Source organism: Amblyomma mixtum, chromosome 2, assembly GCF_055824585.1.
Source record: "Amblyomma mixtum isolate Tamu chromosome 2, ASM5582458v1, whole genome shotgun sequence".
NCBI lineage: Eukaryota > Metazoa > Arthropoda > Arachnida > Ixodida > Ixodidae > Amblyomma > Amblyomma mixtum.
In genome coordinates, this window is record NC_143013.1 from 209,551,219 (window position 1) to 209,578,045 (window position 26,827).

Genomic DNA, 26,827 nt, shown 5'->3' on the forward strand with positions numbered 1-26,827 from the left:
CTTGCCTGACTACGTAGAAACAAGGTTTCTCTTTCAACACCACATCCTGTGAACTTTTATCCATGACTATACACTGTGTCTTTGACCATGAAGAAACTGAAGAGCACCAAAGTGAATTGTGTGTGTATGCTTCATCTCACAGGTCGTTTTAGCAGTGTTGTGACTACGTTTCGAACAATTTTGCATTAACTAAAAAAGTAGTTGGGTATGGTATTTTGAAAGTATAGCGTTTCATTCACTGATTAATTTAGCAGAAAAAGTCCGCATGAACACAACAGTGCAGAGGCTTGCTGCGAAGTATTGCATCACCATTCGTAAACATGGTTCTTGCGTGCAGCAGCTGGACACTGGTGCTCTTAGCTTCCTAGAGATGGAGCCACCAGTCACGGGGTGAGAGGTGCAGAGGAACATGTTTTGCAATGCATGGTATTCCGATTGGTTCAGACCGCCTTCACAGTGCTGCAAATAACTTGTGAGATGAAATGTAGAGTGCCTTTATTAGTGCACACGTGGCTGTGCTGGCAGGAGGATAGGTGCCGTCGTCATTGCCGCCAGCGATCACTGACGTGCTCAGCATCTCACTGCAATACACTCATTCCAGAAGTAGTATCACCCTAGTGTGAAAGTGTTGGCCATTAATACATTTAATGCCAAACATTCTCAGTAACTCCAACAGCAGTGTTTTCTTATTTCGGAATCAACGCTTGCCATAGTGCTACAGTTAGGCCATCTATTTGTGAAAGCATCACACGTAGTACATACAACTTTTGCTGTAGCAACGATTTAAGGTTTGCATTATGACTGGCTCCTACTAGTGGAGGTAACTGAGCTACTTTCGTGTCAACATTAACAAGAAACATGCAATAAAGGAATTCTTTACATAATCCGCCTTTTTCACAAGATGCGGCACTCTCCATGGAGCAGCGAAAATTCATCAGGTTCTGGTAGAATACACAGGCGCCATCTGGTGGTATGAGGTGCCAACTGGGCCTGTGCAGTGACAAGTGCGTGCTTGACAGCTGCCCCAGTCTGCTTCATCCACCAGTCACTAACATTAACTGCGCACGTGCAGAACGAGCTGGCGCCTTGTTTTCCACCAGTGCAGCTTGAGGAGGAGATGCGAGCACGCACAGAGTGGTCCTATGAAAAAGGCGGATTACAATACTTCGTAATGTTTTATTATACTCTGTTTTGTATATCAGGTGCAACACTGTCAAAGCTAGTGCTCTTGTTGGTGCTGCCTACATCCGCCATCAAAAAGTAGTGCGCTCCTTGTGGCGAGCAAAAAGTAATAAATGCCTTGCCTGCAGAAATTACACGATACATTTGTCATGAGCTTGACTAAATGTGCTCATATTGCAAGACGCTGTCGCTTTCTCATGCCTTAGACCACTTAGCCACAAAACAAGCGCGGAGTAACACACCTCTCTTCATTTTTTCATACGGACTACTTTCGTACTTTTCGCAGCATTGCACTTGATGTATGAAAAGGAGGATAGAGCATAGCCATTGTGCGTGATTTCTGCATTGGAAAGAAAAGGCTTATTATTTTTTTTTTTTAAGGAAATGTTCTGAGCAAGCCTGGAACTCATAGGCCAACTTGTATTGCGGATTTTTAGAGCATGTGGATTTTTCAGCTCTTTGTATAGACGAGGTGGAGGGTAGGGAGCTCCGCTCGTTTGGTAATGTCGCCAGCTAAAGAATTAACCCTTTTGTTTCCGTCGAGGCCCTGACTACCTGAAATCCATGTACATGGTGCGGCCATACGAGTGTTAAACAACTGCCATCATGGCCATGGTTACACACATTTTTTTTAGGCGAGAAAAATGACCATATTTCTGGGCACTTACAGGGCCTCCCCGAATTAAAACTTATTTTGCAAATTTATTAGAAAATTTTTATGCATCCATGTCTAGCCAAATATTATTTCTCGTACAAAACAGTGATCATAGTAAGCACGAAGAGAAACTGCCAGCTTTAGTGCTGGCTCCCTGCAGGTATAATTAGCTGTAGAATAAGAGGCACGAATTCAAGCCACCTGTTAAACTTCCCTTGAGGCCACAGGGGGATATACCTGAACGTCATTCAAAGGCACGTAGTTTATGACCTCACAGCAAATGAATCTGGGCTGCAGAGAGGTAGTATGCCTGCGTTACAAATCTAAAACGTTTATATTGATCTAAGATTCGTACGTTGTGCCTACCATTCTTATACCTGCTGTATTTACGAATCAAGTGCAGTAATATTGCGTCCATCATGATAAATACTACTTTGGACTAGATTGAGTAGGCCGGGAAAGTGGTTAGAATTACGTGCAACACAGTGAAGGCGAGGCGATACAAACAGCGAAAGGCGTACTTAATCTCTTCGAAGTTTCACTAGATGCTGTGTTCATGGAATTTGCCCGAGGACATCAGAAAAGCCGTGCTAATCGTGGTTCCTAAAGCAGCAAGATACGCTGACTACGGAACAGGCACGAGATACAACTGCGTAATGACAGCTGTACCGTCACCGACATGTGACAGAACAGACAACCAGCGCGAGTGCGATCAGCTGATTTGTTACACAATTACAGCGTGCATAATACCGCGCCACCAGAGTTCACCGAACAGCGAGCGACGAGGTTGCGGCCAGCAGCTTGTCGAAAAAAGCTCGCGTGACGGATCGTCAAACATATGGTAAAAGCCAGAGGCTACTACTACACGAGCTTCAACAGCTAATGTTCGAGGAGCGCACGAATTTGCAGCATTCAAGATGAAAACGGCATCGAATAGAAGACACACACTAAACCAGACACAGAACAGCCACTGCAGTCAAGATCACGGACGGCCGAATTCCATTCACACAACCCATCCACGCGACTCATGCAATGTGGCAGTGCACGTAGTGCAGGATGCGGTGTGTTCCTACGCCAGTGTGTTTTTGCTGACAGCTGGGAAAAAATATTCGTCACAAAGACGAAAAAAATAATATAACGACGGAAAAAAATTTGTTTGTAATAAAGACGCAAAGATATGGAAGTTTTCGGGAGAACTGGAGCTATAATAATTGTTATTGGTGCGGACTATATTACCTCGGCTGATACATGGCCGGCGTACGCCATATTGGGTGGAAGTTGGTGCGTACGGGACTGTGACTGGAGCGACTGGAGGTGTTCCTCATTCAAACGTTTTTCGTGAGGAGCGTGTGGCCAAACTCCATCGCGAAGGAGCGGGATTCGGAGCCACGATGACGCAGATACTACCGATACGGTTTCAAGAGCATTTACAGGTGAGCCCAGCGGACAGCGGCGATTTTGGCCCTCATTATAAGCCTCGTCTCGAAGAGTCATCAACCGGTACTAGGCCTAATGTGTAGACAGTCGCGTGGAGTCATCCTGGGACCTTTAAAAACTGGCCTCGCTCGTTGCGCTCAGCTGGGACTCCGACGCCGGCGGCTGTCGGCGGTGGTGCGAGACGCCGGCGGCGCGCATTTTCCCACGGGTCCGAGCCGGCGGCGAGCGGAGACCAGCGACTCCGATACGCCCCCCCCGTCGGTCACCGATGAGAAAGCGCCGAGGCCCGATGTGGTGACAGCGGTGTTTTGACCGCGGGCTGGCCATCGGTGCGCGTATTTTAATAGAACAGTGTTTTAACGCCTTTTCTCTCGGTGCCGGGTACAGCCGGCGCGGCGTCCTTCGGCGGTACGCTGCCTCCGCGAGTGCTGCTGCTGCCAAGGGGAGAGCAGAAAAGAAAACGGGTTCTCCGGAGATTCCTTTGCTCGGTCTATCGGGAAGACACGCCGCGATGGCCACTGGCCGTAGTACGTTCAGTGGTCCCGGCACGGCGATTTTCACCCCGGTTTCGCGCGTCACCGAGCCTGTCCGACGAGTTTCGGCCCCCCGGAACCTCCCCTCGGGGGTTTCGAAGCGAGGGCGAAACTGGGCCGGGGTCGGCTTTTGCGCGAAAGGTATCGATCTCAGAGGGCGGCCTCCTTTCTGTTGCCTTTCTTCGCGGCCGAGTCGCTGTCGCCCAACTAAAAGGCACGCCGCCAGTCCCGACCTGACCGAACCGTGTAAACATTGCAACGCGTCGGTAGCGCAGGGTTCGGAGCCGAGACTCGGGCCGGAAGTCGACCGCTTCGTCGTCGCGCGCCGGCGAGCCAGTAATCTCTTGGAAGCATGCATGCTGTGAGCGGACCCGCCGTTGTTTTTGTAAACAGCGTACGTGCATGAGCGGTATTTTTTTGGCTCCTCGCCTGAGGCCCCCCAAAAATATATCGACGTTGCGTAGCGTCGTGCACGCCTGTGTTGGGGGCGCATCTTTGTTCGCTCACGTGAGTCGGTTCGTCCGCTCCCTTCTGGGGCCGCGTGTCCGGAAGAGGGGGGAGACCCTGTCGCGTTTCCCGTTAACTCCACCCATTGCGTGTCAAGTAGCAAGCAAACAAAGCGGGAACGAATCGGCCCACCCATGTCTCCTTGCTCGATTTGCGAGATTCTTTGGGCAGGTCTAGCGCTTCAATAAAAGCAGCGTCGCTACGAGAAGAGGCAGCCTTTCGCTTCGCGGCTGCTCTGCCTTTGAAACGGTTCGCTGGCGGTGCATTGTCGGCGGTTATTGTGCTGTCAGCAGGCCGCGCCTGGTCGTTGCTTCCCCAGCTAGCGGCGTGCCTGCGAAAAGGCAAATATAAAAAAAGTAAAGACGCCCCCCCCCCCCCCCCCCTCCCTATACACATCCTTTTCGTCCACCCCTCTGTGTAACGATGCTTGCTCGCCACTGCCGTCGTAAGAGGCGCATTTTTTCTCTTCTCTCGCCGTCCGGAGAGAGTCCAAGTCGGTCATTCCTTTCGGTCTTCCTTCCCGGTTTCTGTCATTTTCTGTTTTCCATTTTTTCCTGCTCCGCCCACTCCCAATGTGGGCCACGCCGCATACTACGTGCGGCGCTTGTTTTGGTTTCGGACGCGTGGCTGCATCGGCCGTCTTCTTCTGACGCTGCTCCGATAGCCGCCCACCGCTTGTCGCGGCGTCGTTGCTTCGCGGAAATCTGCCTCCACCCCTCTTTTTCTGGCAGGAACTGCTTGCCTTCTCGAGGGGGAAGTCTGTAAAAGGGCGCAAGCTCGTTTCGCCCATCGCCCCTTTTTTTTTGGGAGGCGGTGGTGGTTACCACTTGCCGACTGCCGTTGTTGCAATGCCTTCACCTCCCGGCAGCAATTATGGTCTGTCTGTGCCGCGCGGACGGGTTTTGGGCGGCCGTTCGCACCCCCCCCCCCTTCCCATCCTTGCTGGCTCGCCGTCGCTTCCCAGTCTCTCCGCGCTCGTTGTGGTTATCGTCGGCACTTCTCTCGCGAAGAAGCACCTCTGTGAGGTCCCCGTTTCGTGGACCCAGGCGTGCTGTAGAGTGCGTTGCCCTTTCCCAAAATTAACGCAGTTTGCCGTTTTACAACCGCATAAAAGCGAACCCCCTCACTAAAATCCTTCATCCATTGTCCCAGGAACTTTTGGAACGCCGTGGAGCTTTGTGGTCAATCATTAACTGGCTACTGTGGAAGCTGTTTTGTCCTGGTCTGTCTAGGTTAGGAGCTAATGGAGGAAGCAGGCATTAATAGGGGGGGGAATGATAAAAGTAAGCTGAATTTTGTTTTGATCGTCGGCTGGTGGGCTCAACCTCCTTGCAGTCTGCTAGTGAGTGCTGTTTGTTCACTCTGATCACCATCTTGGGGCAGTTATGTATCTGCTTATGTATCTTTCTCCACTACATGTAATGACGCCTGAAACCACGCGTAAGTGTCTAAAGAAAATATCTTGTTCTTGCTTCTGCAACTGTTAAAAGAGGTTTCATAGCTGTTGTCCACGCGATGTCCCGCCATCTCTGAACGTTGTGAACTAGTTTTGTTCTGATTTACATTTGCATGCAAACCAAGGAGAAGCAAGATGAAGGTGGTCTCCCATGTGAATGTGGCCTGCTCTTCCGTAACAATCAAAACATACTTATGCACTGAATTGCATACATTAAGACTCTACATACATAGTGATGAACAACCCAGTGATATGTGGCAGTCGGCCTTCTAAGAATCAACTTCTATGTGTGTGTTCTATCAAGGAGTTTCGTTTTACTTCTATTACTTTTCTATTGCGAATAGCATTTCCTTCTGTAAACACAGAAGTGCTTGGAAAGTAACTGACGTAGCACCATCATGTGGTGCTGTGCTCCATATTTTGCTCATCCTAATGAGTGCTATGCAGGGAAATGAGCTTGGACTCGTAAAATGCCACGCCTGGACAGGATCGGAATCAGTTGAAAGTTTGGCTGTTTCCATTGTGTGGACTCCATCAAAGGGAGGTTTTTGGGCCATGTATTAGTCTTGGTGTAGCTGTTATACTTAATTTCACATTCTTTGAGCACACTCTTTTGGGCTTGTATGTGCGACAGCATGTCATTGGTTGTGGCTTTGGTATACTTGATTGTCTTCCTTGTCTGCTTTGGCCTCGTAGTTTGTGGGCATTCTGTCTTCAGGCGTAGTTTTTTGTCGTAGCGGTACTGGCTGTGGAAACGCTGGAAGTACAGTGGATTTGTCAAGCTGGCTTTGAAAAACAAACGCAGTGTGGACGGATGATGGCTTTGAAGGCCAGCTTCAAAACCACCATATCTGATGTGTGAAGTGCTGGAGAAAGTACGAGTGCTAGCCCGAAGCCTTCTCTCGTCGACAGGTGTTTTTCTATGTGGTGCCCCTCTTTACACAGGATGTCGTTCGCAGGAAACTCCTCTGTCAGTTGCGTCAGCTGCAGTTCTGTGCACTCCTAATGTGTCCCGCTGTGAAGGGTGGGAGTGCGTGAGGTTTTCCGCCCCCTTGGAGGGCTCTCGGGTTCCAAACTGCTCCTCCCCTGACACTGGGAGGAGGAGGTGACGGCGTGGCAGTGTGCGTTACCACTGCTGTTTTCTGCTCTGCATGGCACGTGTTATCTTTCTGGCTGCTCTGCACTTGCTAGTTCTAGGGAAAGAACTAAAGCGGTGAAATGTACTGCAGTACAGTGTTTATGTTACAAACAGTCTGCAATATAATCCTCGTTCTCGTCCTTCTCGTAGACATTCCTGATCATGCTGCGTGATCAGTTTTATCCTATGCTGCGTTCTTGGGGCACCTTGTAAGTGACGTGTTCCACGTTTAATTAAAAGGGTAGAAGCACACCACCTGGCTGAAGGTATTGGGACAGGCTCAGTCATTTCGCAAAGCCGGAAGTAGTGATGGCATAACTCGGAAAGGTTTCGTGTTTCTCTTGTCGTTTTGTAATGTGTAATGAATAGCTTCCACTTTGGAATGCAATTTTGCGTAAAGGCCATTTCTAGCGTCAGATGGCATGTCGTGTAAAACTAGGCCTGGTTCACTCTTCATCCCCTTTTGTGTCGTTTTTTTCCTGTCGGGGGTTCGTTTTCATGCTTTTCCGGTGAGTCATGCAGTGTTGCGCATGATGCAAGAATTTATGGGATTGTGCCAGTGGCCAGTTGTGGGCATTGCAGCGCTCACGTTTTCGAGGAAAGAGATGCTTTTCATATCTTGAGATAACTGGGAGATGCTGGATTTTTTGTGCATGTCGATTCTCCTTGAATCTGGAATGTTTGCGCAACAATTGGGTGTCCACTTCAGAGTATCTCGTGTTTAACTATACTGTTGCACATGTGGCAGCACACATGAAATAGAGCCGTCGTGGTGGCTCAGTGGTTATGGTGCTCGGCTGCTGACCCGAAAGATGTGGGTTCGATCCCGGCCACGGAAGTCTCATTTTGATGGAGGTGAAATGCCAGATGCCCATGTACTGTGTGCTGTTGGTGCACGTTTAACCCTCAGGTGGTGGAAATTTCCGGAGCCCTCCACTACGGCATCCCTCGTAGCCTAAGTCGCTTTGGGACGTTAAATCCCCATAAACCAGACATTAAATAGCATTGCTAATTATCCTTGCATGCCATGTGGCCACCCCTTTGAAAATTGTTCTGATGCTCTTCATGCTGCTTATGTGACATTCTTTTAGTTGTCCATAGCTCAGAAGTTTTAATGTAGTAGATCAGGCTTATTCTAGATAACCTTGAAGGTACAAGCTCGATATTGCTTGGCATTCTGGCCCTTAACACGATTTCAAGCTACCCCTCATTCCAGAAATGGTCAATTCCAAATGCAGGATGGAGATGCTTGCGGTCATAAACTGTCACAACTATTTGTGGCAGATGCATCTTCCCTGCTTGCTTCCACTAGTCTCAAGCATTTCGGAAACAGTGAGCGATATACCGGCCATGAGTTTGTGCCAGTCTAGTCTCGTATTAGTGTCTATGCCCTTTTGCACTTTTATCATGTCACTTCTGGCTGTTGTTGTGGTGCCTCATTGATGAAATGATAGGAATGTGTTGTACCATAAAGCATTGCTTGAATGCTTACGTAGGAAATTTTCGTCCGAAATGTAACTGTTGTGTAGGACAGAGATTAGGGGTGAGAGGAGGTAGAATCAGCAGGGTGCTTTATCTTGCTTTTGTCTACTCTGGTGCGTTTAAGGGCAAATTGTGCGAGTAGATGCTGGTGCTTAGGGGAATGCAAATGCCTTTTTTACTTCTTCATCGTTCGTGCTATGTTTTGGTCGGTTTAACTGTATTGTGATACTATTCAGAGTGAAGAGTTCATGGTGTATCAAAGCAAGTTGTTTAGGTACAACATTTTAATGCAGTCTAATTGACAACATTGAAAAGAGGCGCATTGACGTACTAAAAAGTGTGCCATCTATGCTTTGATAGTATCCAGGATATGCAGTTGCCAAGATGATCTTCACGAGACTCTTTACTAGGATACTGTTGATTCTTTAAGGCGTGGTTTCTTTGTTTCCATCAAAATATTTTTGCCGTTTGATTAGTGTGTTCAGGCCTCCAGTTTTCTAGCTCAAAATATCAGCCATTAATATTTTACAGGGTAGAGCAGAATTTCATACGAAAATGTTATAATTGTTGAAAATGGAAACACCGAAATGCCAGGACATCTCAAATAGACCCCTGAGGATCATCGAAAAAAATTCTTTAAGATAGACATTATGCCTGAAATTAAAAGAAAACACTCAAAAAGGATGCGATTACTGGTGGCAAAATGTCTGCGTAAAAACGGTGGACGTGTTACTCCCCCCCAATCCCCTTATTTTGTTTTGCGAAATACTATTTACTGCTTCACTGCTTACTGCTATTTACTGCTCACAAAATAAGCAGACACTGCAGCAGTGATCTAATATCGAGCATTAACACTCCTAACATAGGTTGCCGGTTCGAATCCCTACCGCAAGCTAGGCTCTAACTTAATGAGAAAGTTTATGCTCCATGAAGCGTACAGCCGTACAACACCATCAGGAACATTCTGCAGCAAAAGGGTTGGCCTACAAATTCCACACTAATGTCAGGACTAAGTGGCCCGACTTTGACGCCTGCCAGAGAGGGATGTATATACGGGATCGACATGGTTTAGTTTTGAGTAGTGGTGCTCAGGCATACTGCTGCCTATTTTATTCCATTATGTAACCACTTCGGTTACCATGGCAACAGCTGGGTTACGGAATGCGAGAAGTAGAGCTTGACGTTCTAAAATGACCATCCTATTTGCGTCTGAAAGTATGCCAAGTTCACCTCAAACAAAGAAATCTCTGCTAGATGCAGGACTGTCTCTGGAAAAGCTTGGAGTTCGCTTTGTGGACAATCGTGTACAAAGCTGCCTTAAAGGGTTAAAGCAGCAGTGGTCCAAAATGAAGCTTGGGCTGGGCACTGGACATTGTTTCCAGCTTGTGCTGCGATTGAGGAAGTTTGCCAGGTGTAAATCATCCGTAGCGTACAAGGAGGTTTAGCAGCACGCAGTTTGGCACGATTTGCGATTGCATGTTATCGGGATGTTTTGTTCCTCTTTGCATTATCACGCCCATTACTTTAGTTGCGGGATTTCCGATGCACACAGTGCATACTTTGGGTGTCGGCTTTAAGGGGCTGATGCAATCCTTGAACTAGTTTGCGCGCCACCGACTAGCAAAGCCATGTTGTCCTTTCTGCCAGCAGACTTTGTCGGGTTTATGCATTGAGGTGTAACTTACTGTGACCTACCATAGCTTGTTGCGGAGGGAACTCGCATGCTTCTGTGCGGATGCTAATGTAATGCACTTGACCTGGATTGTTTCTAGGTATCCCCCCCCCCTCACTGTGGTATCACTTTGCCCTCTGTACAGCTGATAAGCCCTCTCTTGTCAGAGAAATTGCTTATTTTTGTGATAAGCTGTCTGTGTTTGTCTTTCCCTCCCAAAGTCATTGTGTTATCAACGAGGAGCACTATTGGTGGCTGGAAGGGAGAATGTATTGGATGATCCTGTGATTCACTCAGTAGTCTCATGTAATGAACAGTTAAATCGCAGAGATGGATTGTGTAGATTAAATTACTTCCAGCAGAGAACACCCTTGTTTGTGCACAATGACACCAGTCCTGATGTGCTCACTTTCTGATAGGGTCACTATTGTATCGACCGAAGTGAAGTGCTTCTCCTTTGTTAAAAATTACTGGCATTTAATGACCACAGTGCAGTGCTGGTATGCTAGTGGACAATGCTGTGTTTTTTTTTCTCTTGAATGGCATTGGAAAAATTCGGGCCGTGAAACAGTCTCCTCTGTTTCTGCACTAGCCTGATGTGACTGCCAGCTTTCTTGGAAAAGGTTCACTAGAGTAGACCATTTTTTAACTGGTCGTTCTCGATGATTGCACCTGAAGGAATTTACAACGGAGGGTTATGTACTGTTCTCGTTGTAAAAACGTGCCGCTACACCTCGGCAGTCCATTTTGAATTTTGTGGCAGTGTGAAGGCAGCATGTGGATCAAACTGCATATCGCACCTGTATTGAAAGGTGTCCAAATTTACTAGCCTTCAGAAGCTTTATTCGGCTACCAATTAGCTATTTGGTGCCGTAGTCCTGGTCTGCACAAGTTGATGGATTGATGCCGCTCTTCTCAGTGGTGCAGTGTGCATTAACCAGATGCAGAATATTCTTAGTGTATGTTGGTTCATGAAGTTGCCTTTGATGTGGTTTTGTTAATAGGGGTTTACAAAGTGACTGAGGCTATGTGCTGTCCCATAGCCTTTGATGTGGGGCTACAGGGTGGAGGTCACTAGGGACTGATGCTGGTGACAACAGATACAGCAGATTTGTGCAGGTGCTCTTGTTTCATGAAGTAATTTGTGAACTAATTTTGATAAATAAAGCACTTGTACTCGGGTGTGATAGGCTTGTGGGACGATATTTCGATGCTCTCTCAGTATTTAATAGCTGTTTGTGCATTAAATAAAGATCCCTTTGAAAGTTGGCGCATGTGTTGTCGTCTTCGTTATGTCCGTGTCTCGAGTGCTACAGTTTTTCATCAGGCTTTTACTTTATGGTTTTTAATAAACTTGTACTACAGGAATAAAATACACACTCAAGAGAAGCATTGGAGCATATCTGTCACGCAGGACTGGGCTGTTTCAGTTGGGGAAATGTTTCCGTTAGAAGATTTTGGCCTAGAATTGTGCTGACAGGGAACACAAATTTTATTGGTTTGCAGGGCATTTCACTCTCGTAACGGAGACTCTTTTTTTTTTTTAAACTGGTACCAAAATGGTCATTTAGAACTCGTGCTGCGAGTTGGCAAACCAATAAAAATGCATTGGATGAGCTCTATTTGTTGTAAGGCGCACAAAGTGCCAGAAAGAGTAAGATCAACAGCCTGAGCTCGGCTTATGACGAGCCTGGCTTGCCCAAGTCTGCTGGGATGAAGTATTCGTTGGTGGCTAAAGATATTAGACTGCCTGATAAATTACTGCCATTTATGTACATCAGTGGTGCTGTGTTGGCTAAAGATATGATATGTTACTGCCGTTTATGTACATCAGTTATCATATGCTGCGGGCGTTTAGTTTGTATCCTGAACATAATGGGATGAGAAAAAGGGCAGTTCCATCTTGCATCTTCTAGCGCCCCTGCATTGCAGAGTCTTTACGTTAGTCTTAGCGTTGGGTGCTGTGCTGCTCACCTTAAGTCACATGCTGCAGACTCAGTTTTTGTTGAGGGACCTTTATGACATTCCAGCCTGGCTGTTATTTTTTTTTAAAGGTCAAAAGTATGCTCTGTAGCAAGTGTCGCCATAAGTTCATGTGACTGGTTGGAAGTGACCTTGAGTGACTCTCAAAGCATAATTCACCCTGCCTGATATTGGCCAGCACTACAGTGCATTTAAGTTCTCTAGCTTAATTTGGAGGTGGCCATGGTGTAAATTGCGTGCTTTAAAAAAGAGACTACATAGGTGACATCAGGGCAGCTTTAGAGCAGTGTCACCTTGGACAAGGACGAAAGGAGACGTAGAACTGTGAAACGCAAACTGCTTTTATTATGGGCCCGACATTTTATCAAGCCTCACAAAAACTTAACAAAAAAAATCATTCCCAGACATTTTGCTTTGCCTGGCGTTTTTTTTATCAGAAATTAAAACAAAAGTTGTCTGGCGTTGCTGGAGTTGCTGTAGGTGCAGTATTGCGGAGAGGTCCAACATTAAACCCTGCATACCACACTGTAGCACCTCTGGGATGTCAAAGTGTGTAGGTGCGATATCTCCGGGGGCCTGCTTGGTTTTACAAGCAGGAACTGTGCTTCCAGATAAGACATGCCCACTGATAATAGTCGCAACTCTTTGGAAGGTACAGCAGCCATGCACTTTAGTGACTGTTTGATGGCCTAGAGATGTGTGCATGGTTGTACATAAGTAGGTGCTTTAGGGGCCAAACGCTTCACAGAACTTGAAAAATGCACCAGTTTGCCTACAGGTGTCTATTGTAGTTTCAAAAATTTCCAATGTACATACATCCTTTCGTAAACTTGCTCTGGTAATCTGATAGTGTGATAGTTACAGTAGTGTTACAGTAGTTACAGTAATGTACTGTATCTGATAGTTACAGTAGTGTACCCCTGCTCATAATGGAGAGGGTGATAGTTGTGTATTTACAAATGGGCGCCTTTTTCTTCACTCACATCAGGTGTGCAATTTTCCAGTAAGCAAGTAAAGTACCCGTAGCAGACATTGGTTGTGGACTGGCCAGACATTAATATGATTTCTTTTTTTTGTAGGGATCCAGAAATTTATTCAGAACGCAATCTGGCTGAACACTCTTCTTAGTATAGTTCCAGCAGCACTCTTCAGATGCCTTCTGTGGTTCGCACAGAATTGTTCACATGCCACGGGTGTAGTTTCATATACGTGGTGTTGCAGGTTTACAGAAACATTGAAAGTCGTGATTTTACCCTTGTGCAGTTTTGATGTCATACTCTTTATAAGGTCTTGCAGTTCTTGGCACTTTCACGGAGCACTGATGTGACCACCACTGACTGCATTTCTTCCCCGCCCCCCCTTTTACAGCTCACCAACATAGGGATCAATGCGGCCAACGTGGGCTTCAACACCCTCACCATGGAGTCGGACAAGTTCATCTGTGTCCGGGAGAAGGTGGGGGATGCCGCCCAGGTGGTCATTGTGGACATGGCCAACCCGACCAGCCCCATCCGGCGGCCCATCTCGGCCGACTCGGCCATCATGAACCCGGCCTCGCGGGTGATCGCCCTCAAGGCCTCGCGCACCCTGCAGATCTTCAACATTGAGATGAAGAGCAAGGTGAAGGCACACACCATGACGGAGGACGTGGTCTTCTGGAAGTGGATCAACGTCAACACCATAGCACTGGTCACCGAGGGGGCCGTCTACCACTGGAGCATGGAGGGTGAGTCCAGTGCCTTTGTGGTGTGGCAGTGGCGTGCGGAGACGCTGCTGGGCGGACGGGAGAGGAAGGCGGAACTGGCTGTGAGGTGCCAGCCTTCTGGTCTTTTCTTTTTGGTGTGCTTGTACCTCGTAGGAAAACTTCCCTTCTGATTCGTCGCAGATGAGCACACCCTGCAATGGTTTTTATTGGCCATGGCTGCCAGAAGCAGATGCTGTACAATGCACTGTTTTCTTCTGTTAATTATTGTATTTTGGTATGGGGCACAACATCATTTATTAATATTAAACGGGTACATATACTTCAGAAGAAAATTGTTCGGAATATTGTTAATGCTTCACGATTTGAACACACCGAACCGATTTTTGCATCTCTTAGCATTACCCCCCTCCCACAAGTTTTTGAAAGTATACTGTTAAGGCGGTATAAAACAAGTATTAGACAAAACAATTCATTTATGATGAACCTGTTGAACTTAAAATGTAAAGAACAGAAGTACACCACACATACTGTTTTCACATGGTTCGTGCCAAAAACTCGAACGAATTACGGTCGCCAAATGCTTTGCTATACCCTTCCGTGCTCATTAAATAAGGCAACTAAATTGGTGTAACCCTAGGTACCGTCGGCACTTCGTGTCACGGAGATTTTTACTCATGATTTGTACTTTTTTTTTTCCCTGTGTGCTCACTTGCCGTGGACTGTACAACATTCTGGTGCTGCTGTCAAGTTATTGTAGGGTGCGTCGACCTCTGTCAAGCCTTCTCTCTGGCTTTTTGTCGGCGCACCCAACATCCTCAAGATGTTGAATAAAAACTGAATTGAAAAAAAAATTGATATGGGGCTTTTAGTTGCAAAGGCACTTCGTTAGCTGTCCTGAAAATCTGACAGGTCTCTCAAGCCTTGACCTTTAGGATGAAGTGACCTTGACAGAACTGGACTGCCAGTTAACCTGGGTGTGCTCGGGTGGAAGACAGGCTTGACCTGGTCTCGGAATGGAGTTGACCCACCTCCAGAAATGGGCTTGGCCCACTCCCGAAAATTTCGGAAGAAAACTGAGCTAGTGAATGCCAGAGATTGCCATGCGGCTGTCGCACAATTGCTGAAGATATGAACGTTGTGGTCGGCAAGCATCTAGCAATGATGCGCTTGCCAATGAAGTGAGGGATGCAAGGAGCCTGTGAGCAAAAAGTGTGACGGGGTCACTTTACATGCACTTCAATCTGGTTTTGAGTAGCCAGAAGCGTCTACCTGCAAGTTGAGGCAGCTATGCGCCGTCTTCCCTTTTCTCACAACCAGCAGAAGGTTTAGACTTGATTTTGAGGTAAGGAAAGCTGCACAACTGGATCCCTGGGTCAGTGGACATCTGAATCGCGCTTAGGTACGTAGTGGTGTCCAACTGCAAGAAACAGTGCTTTCCAGCAATATTTCATGCTTAGCAGTGCTTACCTGCCTGCACTTTTTTTTCTTTCACCTCTGCCGATAAGTTCAGTACGGTGAAACCCTTTGTAGGTGGGCTATAGAAGCATTAGCAGTGGAGCTGGCAAAAAACGGAAGTTTGTGCAGATGCTAATGTCTCGGTAGTTTAGGGCACCTTCTGGAGGTTAACTTCATAGCCTTTTCTGTTCTGTCTCTTGAATATGCGGTAGCAAGCTCCCACTGCAGTTGCCGCATCTTGCCAACTTTCCACTCACTGTCACGCGTACGTGTTTCCCTGTGCAGGGGACTCTCAGCCACAGAAGATGTTTGATCGCCACTCGAGCCTCAGTGGGTGCCAGATCATCAACTACCGGACGGACGCCAAGATCCAGTGGCTCCTGCTGATTGGCATCTCGGCCCAGGTACGCTCGTTCCCCCTCGGCTGCCTTGTGGGCTTCCACGTGAATGCTTAGATGCTTACTCAAGGTTGCGGGTGTCCACTGTGATTTTGGCTGTGTACAAGCCAGGGATTTTGGGTGTTGCAGTGTTGCTTTACAAGCTTTGAGAGGGTTGCTGTTTTAATGCAAAAGCATTACTTGGCTGTGTTCCGGTTTTGTGTCCGCAGAAGGTGGACACAAAACATGTCCACAGCCCTTGCGTCGTTCCAGGAAGTTGGGAGGAAAAGAGTGATTGTATGTGGTAGAGGATGATAAAATGTGGCTGTGCATAAGATTCATTTGATGTGGAGTAATTAGTGAATTGATAGAGTTGAAATAGTCTCGGACATTGATGTAGTGGGTGGACTTTGAATCAAAACAGCCGTGGGCGTCGAAATTGTGAGAAAATACGCAACCAAGCTGGATCAAGGTTTGAAATAGATTAAAAAGTGATTAATTAATGTTTATTAATCAAACAAAAATGCTTTGGCTGATGTGGCGTAATTAGAGAGGTAATTAGAGCCAAGTGATACAGTGGCTGTATATGCGGTGGCGGCAAACCAGTGTAGTTGTCATAGTAACAGGTGATGTCATGACTTCTTGCTGAAATGGGGTCACCGTGACCTCAGAGGAGAGGGCAGTGGCACGATGTAAGAACCTTCTAGAAAGTTCATGCGTGCCGCCTCCGCTTCGGACGCTTTGGGCTTGCGCCAGTCGTCTTGCTGCCGATGAGTGCGCACTTTCCTTGCGTATGCATCGAATGGTGCGGCATCTCGTGTGAGAGGCGACAAGTGTGGAGGAGGCATCGGTGCTTTCGCATTCCCTCATTGCGGGTCGCCGCAGTGATCTCTAAATGTTTTTGATTAGCGGCTATTTTGGTCCTGGAATGCCACACTGAGTGTAAATTTAACTTTGCCTGTATTCTCAGCCATGTTCGAATGAAAGAAGGGCTACTCTCACTGGAAATGGTGCTTTTGAGAGCTAGGAAAGGGCAAAAAAAAAAAAATGAAATGAAGCTATTGCCACCACTGTTCTTGTTCACAGAACTGCAATCTCAGTATTGTTTTTCGATTGTACATTGGACGTGAGGCTACATTGCCATTTACTTCTAAGTGGTCAGTAATTTTTATGCACGTTAAAGAACCTCAGGTGGGTGAAATTATCCGGAGCCCTTCACTATGGCGTCCCTCACAGCCTGAGTCGCTTTGGGACATTAAACCCCCATAAACCAATAAACCATTTGACATCCATGGAGTTGAATTGAATGGCCTCTCAGCAGTAAATGTTCCTGCTTCCAAGGGAAGGTGAGTGGGGCCACAAAGAACTGTTCATTTCACTGACACTAAGAATTAAGGTTGTCTCCAGTGGTCCCTAGTGACGTCTTCAATAAACTTGCACCGGAGTTTCCCCGAAACCAGTGCGGTGTGCGGGGACCCACTGTGTAGTGGAGCTGTTGTCTGACAAAGTAGCACGCCAGTGTTGTCTCTCTCTCTCATGTTGCCTCTGGTGTGTGTGTGTGCAGCAAAACCGGGTGGCGGGAGCCATGCAGCTCTACTCGATGGAGCGCAAGGTGAGCCAGCCCATCGAGGGCCACGCGGCCGCCTTTGCCCAGTTCAAGCAGGAGGGCAACACCGAGCTGTCCACCCTCTTCTGCTTCGCAGTGCGGACACCCCACGGGGGAAAGGTGAGGCATTGCTTGCAGTGGGGGGGGACTGGGAGCGGTATCATCACTGCCAATTGGAATTGTGGGCATGCAGCCCAGAGGCTGCTTTGGTGCACTTGAGGGTGTGAGGGTGGCATGCAGCAGCTGTGTTATCTGGCGAATGGTACTAAGGAATGCACAGAAATACATTTGGCATGTTTTGTGTACTTGCCAGCCTCGTGACACTGATGGTACAATTGGTGCGGAGCAAGTAGACGAAAATGGCATGTTGTTCGTGTGCAGTCATTGGCTTTCATTATTTCCAGGGTATGGATGTATTTCAGAGGCAGCTTGTGTCGGGGGTGCCTTTGGCATGTCTCTTTTTTGGTAGAAGTTAACATTTGATGGTCTAATTGTGCTGTTATACTTTGTACCAGTGTTATTTCACCTCTGTGTTTAAAAACGAGGCATTTGTGTACACTTGCACGTGTTGAGAAAACCACTAATCTGGTTCACAAAGTTAAGCTTGCTTAAACATAGTGGAGGATATGTCTAGTTTTAATATAAAATAAAACTACAGGAGGTTTGCCTCGTTATAGCGCCATTTTTGGTAGGTCATCGTGTTTCACTAAAATTGACTTCTTTGCCCATTCATTGTTTCATGGGATTTGTATTTGGTCTCTGTTCTGTTGGATTGCATGTAGGCCTTCAAGCAGACAGTGAAGTTTTTATTAGCAAATAAGCTGTGGAGCAGATTGTCAGCGCTTCAACATTTGCAGCTTGTTCTTGCAGTTTGCTAGCTGGCACTGCTGCAACATTTGCTGCCTCGTTCCTTTTCTGGTGATGAAGGTGCTTCAGGCACGAGTGTGCATCTGTTCGTGAATGGGTGTTTCGATTTGTGGGTTCCAATTTCTTCTTCTCCACATGCAGCTGCACATCATAGAGGTGGGCCAGCCCCCAGCAGGCAACCAGCCGTACCCCAAGAAGGCGGTGGACGTCTTCTTCCCCCCCGAGGCCCAGAACGACTTCCCCGTGGCCATGCAAGTGAGCCCCCGGCACGACGTCATCTACCTCATCACCAAGTACGGCTACGTGCACCTGTACGACCTGGAGACCGGCACGTGCATCTACATGAACCGCATCTCGGCCGACACCATCTTCGTGACTGCCCCCCACGAGGCCTCGGCAGGCATCATCGGCGTCAACCGCAAGGGCCAGGTGCTCTCGGTGAGCGTCGAGGAGGAGAACATCATCCCCTACATCACCAACGTGCTGCAGAACCCGGACCTGGCGCTGCGCATGGCGGTGCGCAACAACCTCTCCGGTGCCGAGGACCTGTTTGTGGTGCGCTTCAACGCGCTCTTCAGCGGGGGCCAGTACTCGGAGGCGGCCAAGGTGGCGGCCAACGCCCCCCGCGGGGTGCTGCGCACGCCGCAGACGATCCAGCGCTTCCAGCAGGTGCCCAACCAGCCCGGCCAGACGTCGCCCCTGCTCCAGTACTTTGGCATCCTGCTGGACCAGGGCCAGCTGAACAAGTACGAGTCCCTGGAGCTGTGCCGGCCCGTGCTGCAGCAGGGCCGCAAGCAGCTGCTGGAGAAGTGGCTCAAGGATGACAAGCTGGAGTGCAGCGAGGAGCTGGGCGACCTGGTCAAGCAGGTGGACCCCACGCTGGCCCTGTCCGTCTACCTGCGGGCCAACGTGCCGGCCAAGGTGATCCAGTGCTTTGCCGAGACGGGCCAGTTCCAGAAGATCGTCCTCTACGCCAAGAAGGTGGGCTACACGCCCGACTACGTGCTGCTGCTGCGCCAGGTGATGCGCCTCAGCCCCGACCAGGGCACCGCCTTCGCCCAGATGCTGGTGCAGGACGAGGAGCCCCTGGCCGACATCAACCAGGTGGGGTTCACTCGCAGGCCCAGGTGGTGTGCGTGCGTGCGTGCGCACAGTCCTTGGTCGCTTTGGGGCGTTGGACCTCATAAACCAAACCAAACATTGCTGCATGTCCACGGCATGAACCACAGTCACTGTGCAGTCTGGCAGCAGTGGTGTGAGGTGATGTGGGCCGCCGCGGTGGCTCAGTGGTTATGGTGCTCGGCTGCTGACCCGAAAGACGCGGGTTCGATCCCGGCCGCGGCGGTGGAATTTCTTTGGAGGAGAAATTCTAGAGGCCCGTGTACTGTGCGATGTCAGTGCACGTTAAGGAACCCCAGGTGGTCAAAATTTCCGGAGCCCTCCACTACGGCGTCTCTCATAGCCTTAGTCACTTTGGGACGTTAAACCCCATAAACCAAACCAAATCAGGTGATGTGGATATCGCAAAAGCATGCCTCTGGCTCAAAAAATTTCAGGGTAGCACTTTGCTAACCTAAAGTGCGGTGAGGTGAAAGCTTTAAGCGCGGTGTTGCTGCTTCTGTCGCTGATATGTGGTTAAGATGTTAAGCTTCGCCTCTAAGAGGGGAACGCGACGGCGTCTTGCAGTGGTGCCAGGGAGTCCACAGAACGCCATCGCCCGTTCGGCTCTACGCCTTGCTCGTCGGTAAACTGGTTTTTGAGGAAAGGAAATGTATCTGTCTGGCATATCTCCAGGCAAGGGAGGAAGATGGGAGTGAACGAAGACACCGTATTCACTAGACACGCCTTTGTTCATTCCAAACCATCGAGCTGGCATTGTGGAGTGGTTAGCATGCTCGTCTTGCACTGCAGAGACCCTCGTTCAATTCCTCAACTCGACCAATTTGCTCAGTTTTATTTATTTATCTGGTCTGACTAGAAAGATTAGTTAGGATAATTGGTTAATTAAGCAATTAACTAAACTCAGTCCCACTTACTTGGAGCATCACATACCATCCCTTTAATTGGTTGCATGGTGACTAGCCAAAGTACAATTGGCCCCGTTTGAAAATCGCACACTGTGACGTCACGACCGTTTCGACCAATTGAGAAGCGTGACATGTAAGCAGGAGTTGTCGACAGACAACGATGAGGCCCTAATATAATCAGTATCACTTAAGTTCAGGGTGTTCAATTATTAATATCTGAATAGGGTCACCCTATCGCTTTGGGGCAAGGTTAAAGGCCCTTGGCTGTTTGGGTGAGCGGGCGGTGCTAACACTAAATCTGCAAAATAGCGTGGCACCCAAATGGCGATAGGGTTGGGCATGATGGTGGCGTCCGGTGAAGTGGGGGGCTGCTCGCCTCACCACCTATTCGTCATTGTTGCTACACTACGGCTGGTGTTCACGGCAAACGGTGAACGAAGCTTTTTATTTGTCTGATGATGCCCACACTACCAAACTCGAGCGACAAAACTGCTCGAGTCGTGAAATTCCTACCAGATTTGACTGCTGCTAGGCTTAGGGAGTAAGCGTTGCTTGGTCGCCATGGAGACGGTATGCTCACGGAGGCACTCAGCTGTTAGCGGCGGCAACTTCCTGTATGGTTATTGTTGGCTCGGATTGAACATGCCCTCATTATGAAAAAATATTTGCATCATTTTTCGCATTTCCTAAGTAGAAATTGGTAACTGCAACAGTTTGCATGTCGTTTTATTTGCACAATGAAAAAAATACAGCATATGAACTTATTTGTTCTGAAAGCTTCTCTTTCCCGCCGTCATGGCGCTGCCTTCAAGCAACGCAAAGTGACCATCCGCGACCCTATCCTATAGACGGAAAACATTAGCCCGTTCCCCTAACGCTAAGTGCATCCCTATTCGCCCCGACCCTATTCTAAAACTCTCTATTCCCTTCATGTCTCAGGCTTAGGCAAGTCTGACGGTATTAAGGCTACGAGCAGTCCAGGTCTTCGAGTTTTGGCCAGGAGTTCTTGGGGATTTCCTCTGAACATGCTGGCAGTCTTTCAAAAGCACTCAGCTATGGGCTTCCTGCTTATACTGACTGGAGAACTTTGCTATGTGATCTAGCATTTTCAGTTTTGTGTCGGTGTAGCAGATGAAAATGTTGAGGAAACACTGAGTTAAAACTGGAGAGTGTGCTTGGAAGCTAGTGTTGTACTGGCATTCTTTCCTTCCTATCAGTACCTCTATCGGACGATGGCTCGGTGACTTTGGCATTCGACTGCTGATCCCAAGGGTGTGGGATCGAACATGGCTGCGATGGCGATGTCCTGAAGGATTTGCAGAGTGGTGGAAATGTTGCCGTGAAATGGATTCCTGCATTGAGGGGGGACCCTTGTCTTTCAAAAAAATGTTTTCAATAGTGCAGTCACAAGTACGCAATCTCTAGGGAACATGTCTTTGTGTGTGCGGATTCTAAATGCCATTTAATTTCATGTGAAACAAGCCCTTTTGCACTTGTGTTGTGGCAGAGCCATTGCGTCAGCGTGGAGGTTGGAGTGCTGCGTGCATCTTGATACCAACTTGGTGCCATTGCTGCACCCACTGTGTGTGTGCCCGAGAGCCTGCAGTTGTTGAGCAGTGGTTGTGCCCCCCCCCCCTGTGCAGATTGTGGACGTGTTCATGGAGTCCAACCTGGTCCAGCAGTGCACGGCATTCCTGCTGGACGCCCTGAAGAACAACCGACCCTCCGAGAGCAACCTCCAGACCAGGCTGCTCGAGATGAACCTCATGACGGCACCACAGGCAAGTGGGGCTGGCACGGGGAACAGCCTCTTGGCTAGGACTACTCTTCAGTAGCAGTGTTCCTTGTGCAGCATTTCTGGCTGCTTTGTTCACGTTTTATGGAAGAAGCGAGAAGGCGGGAGGTGTAATGTTGTTAGATTTGATGCGGAGCCCAGCCTCTTTGGAACTCTGCGTCCTTCGAGGCCCTTGTGTGTGCTCACTCGATGTCTTTTCCCTTTCCATGTGCATGCGTGCAGGTGGCAGATGCCATCCTGGGCAACCAGATGTTCACCCACTACGACCGTGCCCACATTGCCCAGCTGTGCGAGAAGGCTGGCCTCCTCCAGAGGGTGAGTGTGGCTGCTGGCTGCTTTTTTACTCTTGCAGAGACGCTGCTCAGTGGCCAAGCTGTGGAATTTGTTCCCGGGCATAGCAGTCCATTGGCAGAAAGGATAGGACATGCATACCGTATGTACTCCTGTAAGGGCCACACCCAAGTAAGGGCCGAACCCCGAGATCAAAACTTGTCTGTGAGGAGAGCTGTTTTGTGCGTGCATAGTTTTCCCTGCGTGGTGCATTCATTCGTCTGGAGCCTAAGGGACGAGAACTGCCTGCAGCTCTTGGTATGACCACGGACACGTCGTCCCTTGTGCCTGGAACCACGAACACACTGTGCCTGAGCGCTGCAAACTTGTCTTGTGTACTTTGCATTTGCACCAGAAAAGACAAAATGACTCTGCGAAAAAGCTGGGCTGGTGTGCACCCACTTAGCGGCACTATTCCTTGCGGTGACTTGCTGTGCTGCAAGCTTGGGCGCTGCAGTAGCACACCATTTGCTTAGTGTCTCCGGGGCTTGGCGTGCTTCGCTTCGAAGCCGCAGTGAAAATGCTTTGAATCTAGTCATAGTTAATCATAAAAGATCCTGACCTTGTTACCATTTTATTGTCACATCATAACCTCCCATTAAATGAATGCGTAATTGATTTCCCGCAAGCCCTTCGACAGAACCGCGCGGAAAAACGAGCCAGCTCACACTGACAGCCGCAGGTTGCACGCTAGGGTGCAGCTCCGAACTGTCTGCGAAGGCATGTTGTCAGTTGGGCACCATATCGTCGGAGGATCTTCATAACTTAGAATCGCCTGATGTTTGCCGCTAAAGTGATTTAGCAATCTGTTTTACTCTGGGCAGTTAATTCGTGCCAGTCATTGGGAGTGTGTCCTATCATCGGATTCACTGGGGCTGCACTAATTCGTCGTAAAAATGCGTGTCTCAGCATAAATTGTGGGATGCGTAATCGGGGCTCCACTGTAGTCGGAAAAGTGTTACGGAAAAATGCAGTTCCCACGTAAGGGCCGCACCCCGCCAGAGCCATGAAAAATGTACGTCCTTTGCATGAGTACATACGGTATTTCCCCATTTCCGTTTTTGGGCTAATGGCCAAGGGAGAATGAGTGTGGGATGGAAATGGGGAGGCTACTGAGGGCTGCATTGTTTCTGTTTGTGTGGTCCTTGTGGCCCACGGACATTGTCGCTCTAACCGCGCTTGGTTCTCTTCCCCCCAGGCCCTGGAGCACTACACCGACCTGTACGACATCAAGCGGGCCATTGTCCACACTCACCTGCTGAACGCCGAGGTGAGTTCTGTCGTCCCTGTGTGCACGTATGAGGCCAACAGCGTGAATCCTCAACTTGGCACCTTGAAATCATTGGGGGCATCGTAACTGGGAGGTCTTAACTAGCCGTGTTTTTTTGTGCTGCAAAACCTCTGTAGTTGCAGATAAATGTTTTTTTTTTTTCACACGTTTACTTTTGGAGCTCCCAGAGCTTGCCATGCTAGATTTGCCAGACAGCTCGAGTATCCTACCTGACAATGAACAAATCTTTCATTGCCCAATGGCTTAGGCCCTCAAACTTCCCTGTTTGGGCCAACGCAGTGTTCTACAGCATCACTCCAGCTGAGTATCCTAGTCTGTGGGTTGCCGAACTGCTGCTGGCATTTCCATGTTTGGTTCTTATGCTGGTGCATCTCTCTTATTCAGGCTTAGGTGCATTGGGGGCTTCGCTCAGCCATCTTTCCTCCTGTGCAGCTGCAGTCAGAGTACTCCTGCACATTGTTGTTTTGCCTACCCTGTGTTGAAAGCTTGGAGCTTGGGGCGGCCGCCATAACAGCAAAGCGTGAAGGCAGAGACAGAAAAGTGTGACGGTAGAGACAGCACGCACCAGTCCGCGCGCAATGCGGCTTATCACACTCGCAACTAAAAAAAAAAAAGCAGCTGCAGCATCAGTGTAGACGTGGCAACCGTTACAGCACGCACCAGAAGTCCAACGCAACGGGCACGAGTCCGCACACAACACGGCTTTTCGCACACTCTCAAAACACAGCTGCAGCGCAGGCGTAGCGTGGATCAAATGGGCTGAGCAGCACGCGCGTAGATCCGGTGACAAAGTAAGCCTAGCAAGCTGTCCAGTCCTTTGCAACTTTTAGTGGTTGCTGGATGGCTGAATGCTCGACCAGTGTGCTGGGTGGTGGCTAGCGCCACCTGGCCACTGATCGCTCTCTCACTATCATCGCATCTCTCGCCTCCTGCGGCCGTTTCTCGTCTTGTTTCGGTTTGTGTGGCTCTCCTCGGCTGTGCCGGCTTCGTCGTCGGTTAGGGGTGTTTGAACATTCGGGCCGCTGAGTATGGACGTTTCGATAGCTCTCGCCGGGGTTGTCAGAGTTAACCGATACGCGGCTAAATGCTGCCGAGTTAACAAGCGTTTAACCCCATTGAACTGCACACATTTTTGCCGGGACCGCAGTGCGTGTCCGAGTTAACCGGATTTCGGAGTTATCGAGATCCGGGTAAGTGAGGTTTTACTGTAGTTGTGTTCAGTGTATCACCAAGTTTCACGAGGTACAGAGACCAATGCTTGGCTCTCATTTCTACTCGTGTGCTGGCTAAGAGCAAGCGATGACAATTTTCGCTGGAGAAGGCAAGACAGCCTGCCCAGTCTCGAGACTGTCTGTCCGCTTAGTTTTGGTTCCCTTGCTTTTGTTGGCATGGTTCGGTTCTTCCAGTGCACTGAAACAGCACCCTCGTAACGTCCCGTGAAGTTCGTTGTATCAAAATATTGCTGTAAATTGCGATTCCTCTGCACGAGCTTCGGGGGAAATCTTGTCTAATTTCGGGTACATCAAACTATTATGTTATCTTACTTGTTCGCTATAACGAGGTTTGATGAATAGCTAAAAGTTTTGTTGAATGTAATGCTGGCAGCTGGCAGCAAACGTGGTCTTAGATTATTCTGTGTTCATTTTTTTTTTACGGGTAATATAACGCCTTGCTCATTTTAACAATTTCGGGAGTCTTGACATGCTTTGGAGTTGTGAAGTTCTACTGTACTCTGTGTCTAAAGTCTCTACATCGCTTAGCAGCACCAGCAGTTTGTTGTTGTTGCACCATTGTCTTCATTCACCCCTCATTCCTGCACACGGGCTGTGTGCGTGCAGGAGGGATTAGTCAATGGTTGCAACGGCTGCCTGCACGTGCTTGTGCGGCTTCCTTGCTGGCAGGGGTGTGACGTGAGCCCTGTTCTTGTTTGCAGTGGCTGGTGAACTACTTTGGCTCGCTGTCGGTGGAGGACTCCCTGGAGTGCCTGCGGGCCATGCTGACACACAACCTGCGCCAGAACCTGCAGATCAGCGTGCAGGTGGCCACCAAGTACCACGAGCAGCTGACGACGGCCGCGCTCATCGACCTGTTCGAGTCGTTCAAGAGCTACGAGGGCCTCTTCTACTTCCTCGGCTCCATCGTCAACTTCAGCCAGGACCCCGAGGTGCACTTCAAGTACATCCAGGCCGCCTGCAAGACGGGCCAGATCAAGGAGGTGGAGCGCATCTGCCGCGAGAGCAACTGCTACAACCCCGAGCGCGTCAAGAACTTCCTCAAGGAGGCCAAGCTGACGGACCAGCTGCCGCTGATCATCGTCTGCGACCGCTTCGACTTTGTGCACGACCTGGTGCTCTACCTGTACCGCAACTCGCTGCAGAAGTACATCGAGATCTACGTGCAGAAGGTGAACCCGTCGCGGCTGCCCGTCGTCGTGGGCGGCCTGCTCGACGTGGACTGCGCCGAGGAGGTGATCAAGAACCTGATCCTGGTGGTGCGGGGCCAGTTCTCGACGGACGAGCTGGTCGCCGAGGTGGAGAAGCGCAACCGGCTGAAGCTGCTGCTGCCCTGGCTGGAGGGGCGGCTGCACGAGGGCTGCCAGGAGCCGGCCACCCACAATGCCCTGGCCAAGATCTACATCGACTCCAACAACAACCCCGAGCGCTTCCTGCGCGAGAACCCCTTCTACGAGAGCACCGTCGTGGGGCGCTACTGCGAGAAGCGCGACCCCCACCTGGCCTGCATCGCCTACGAGCGGGGCCAGTGCGACCGCGAGCTTGTCCAGGTGACTCCTATCTGTCTCGCCCTCTGGGCTGTCTGCATGAGTGAAGGTGAAAGATAGGCAGCAGGGAGCGGGCAAAGTGTGGGCATGCGTGCGCACTTAATCCTTACTCAGTCTTCTTTCATTGGAACCTAGCAATTAAGTTTTTAAGGTGCAGACAAGAGAAAACACTGAAACCTTTCTTGGAGCCAGTCTGCGCTAATACATCTTGTACAGCGCTGGCCATGTTGTTTGCAGTGGCGCAGTCTAGTTTTCGCACTTTCGCTTCTTTGCGCTCGTGCCGCAGTGGTGATGGAACTGCCCAAGAGATGCAACAAGATTCATGCCACCTGTTAACATGCCCTGCACGGTTGCAACATACTGGAAAGCCGCCAAACACAGTGGCAGCTAAATGCTAGTGGGAGTTCAGGTTGAATACTTGAAACAAGCACTTTCAGGATAGGATGTTCTGTAGAATATTTCCTGTTTGTTCTTCAAGCAAGTGTCATTATTTGAATTTTTTGTGGGCCATTTAGAGGCAAATATGGAGCGCCTCTAAAGGCTCTGGCTA

General features: G+C 49.1%; 1 protein-coding gene across 1 annotated transcript in view; it reads left to right on the forward strand.

Moving 5' to 3' along the window:
• Positions 1-3,093: 3,093 nt before the first annotated feature.
• Positions 3,094-26,827, forward strand: part of Chc (clathrin heavy chain) — a 42,847-nt gene continuing 19,113 nt past the window's right edge. The window contains exons 1-9 of the mRNA XM_089573041.1: positions 3,094-3,270; positions 13,414-13,771; positions 15,491-15,609; positions 17,147-17,308; positions 18,197-19,159; positions 21,726-21,863; positions 22,100-22,192; positions 23,406-23,477; positions 25,432-26,280. Of these exons, the coding sequence (XP_089429167.1) occupies positions 3,229-3,270; positions 13,414-13,771; positions 15,491-15,609; positions 17,147-17,308; positions 18,197-19,159; positions 21,726-21,863; positions 22,100-22,192; positions 23,406-23,477; positions 25,432-26,280 (2,796 nt within the window). The 5' untranslated portion in view covers positions 3,094-3,228. The remainder of the gene's footprint in view (positions 3,271-13,413; positions 13,772-15,490; positions 15,610-17,146; positions 17,309-18,196; positions 19,160-21,725; positions 21,864-22,099; positions 22,193-23,405; positions 23,478-25,431; positions 26,281-26,827) is intronic.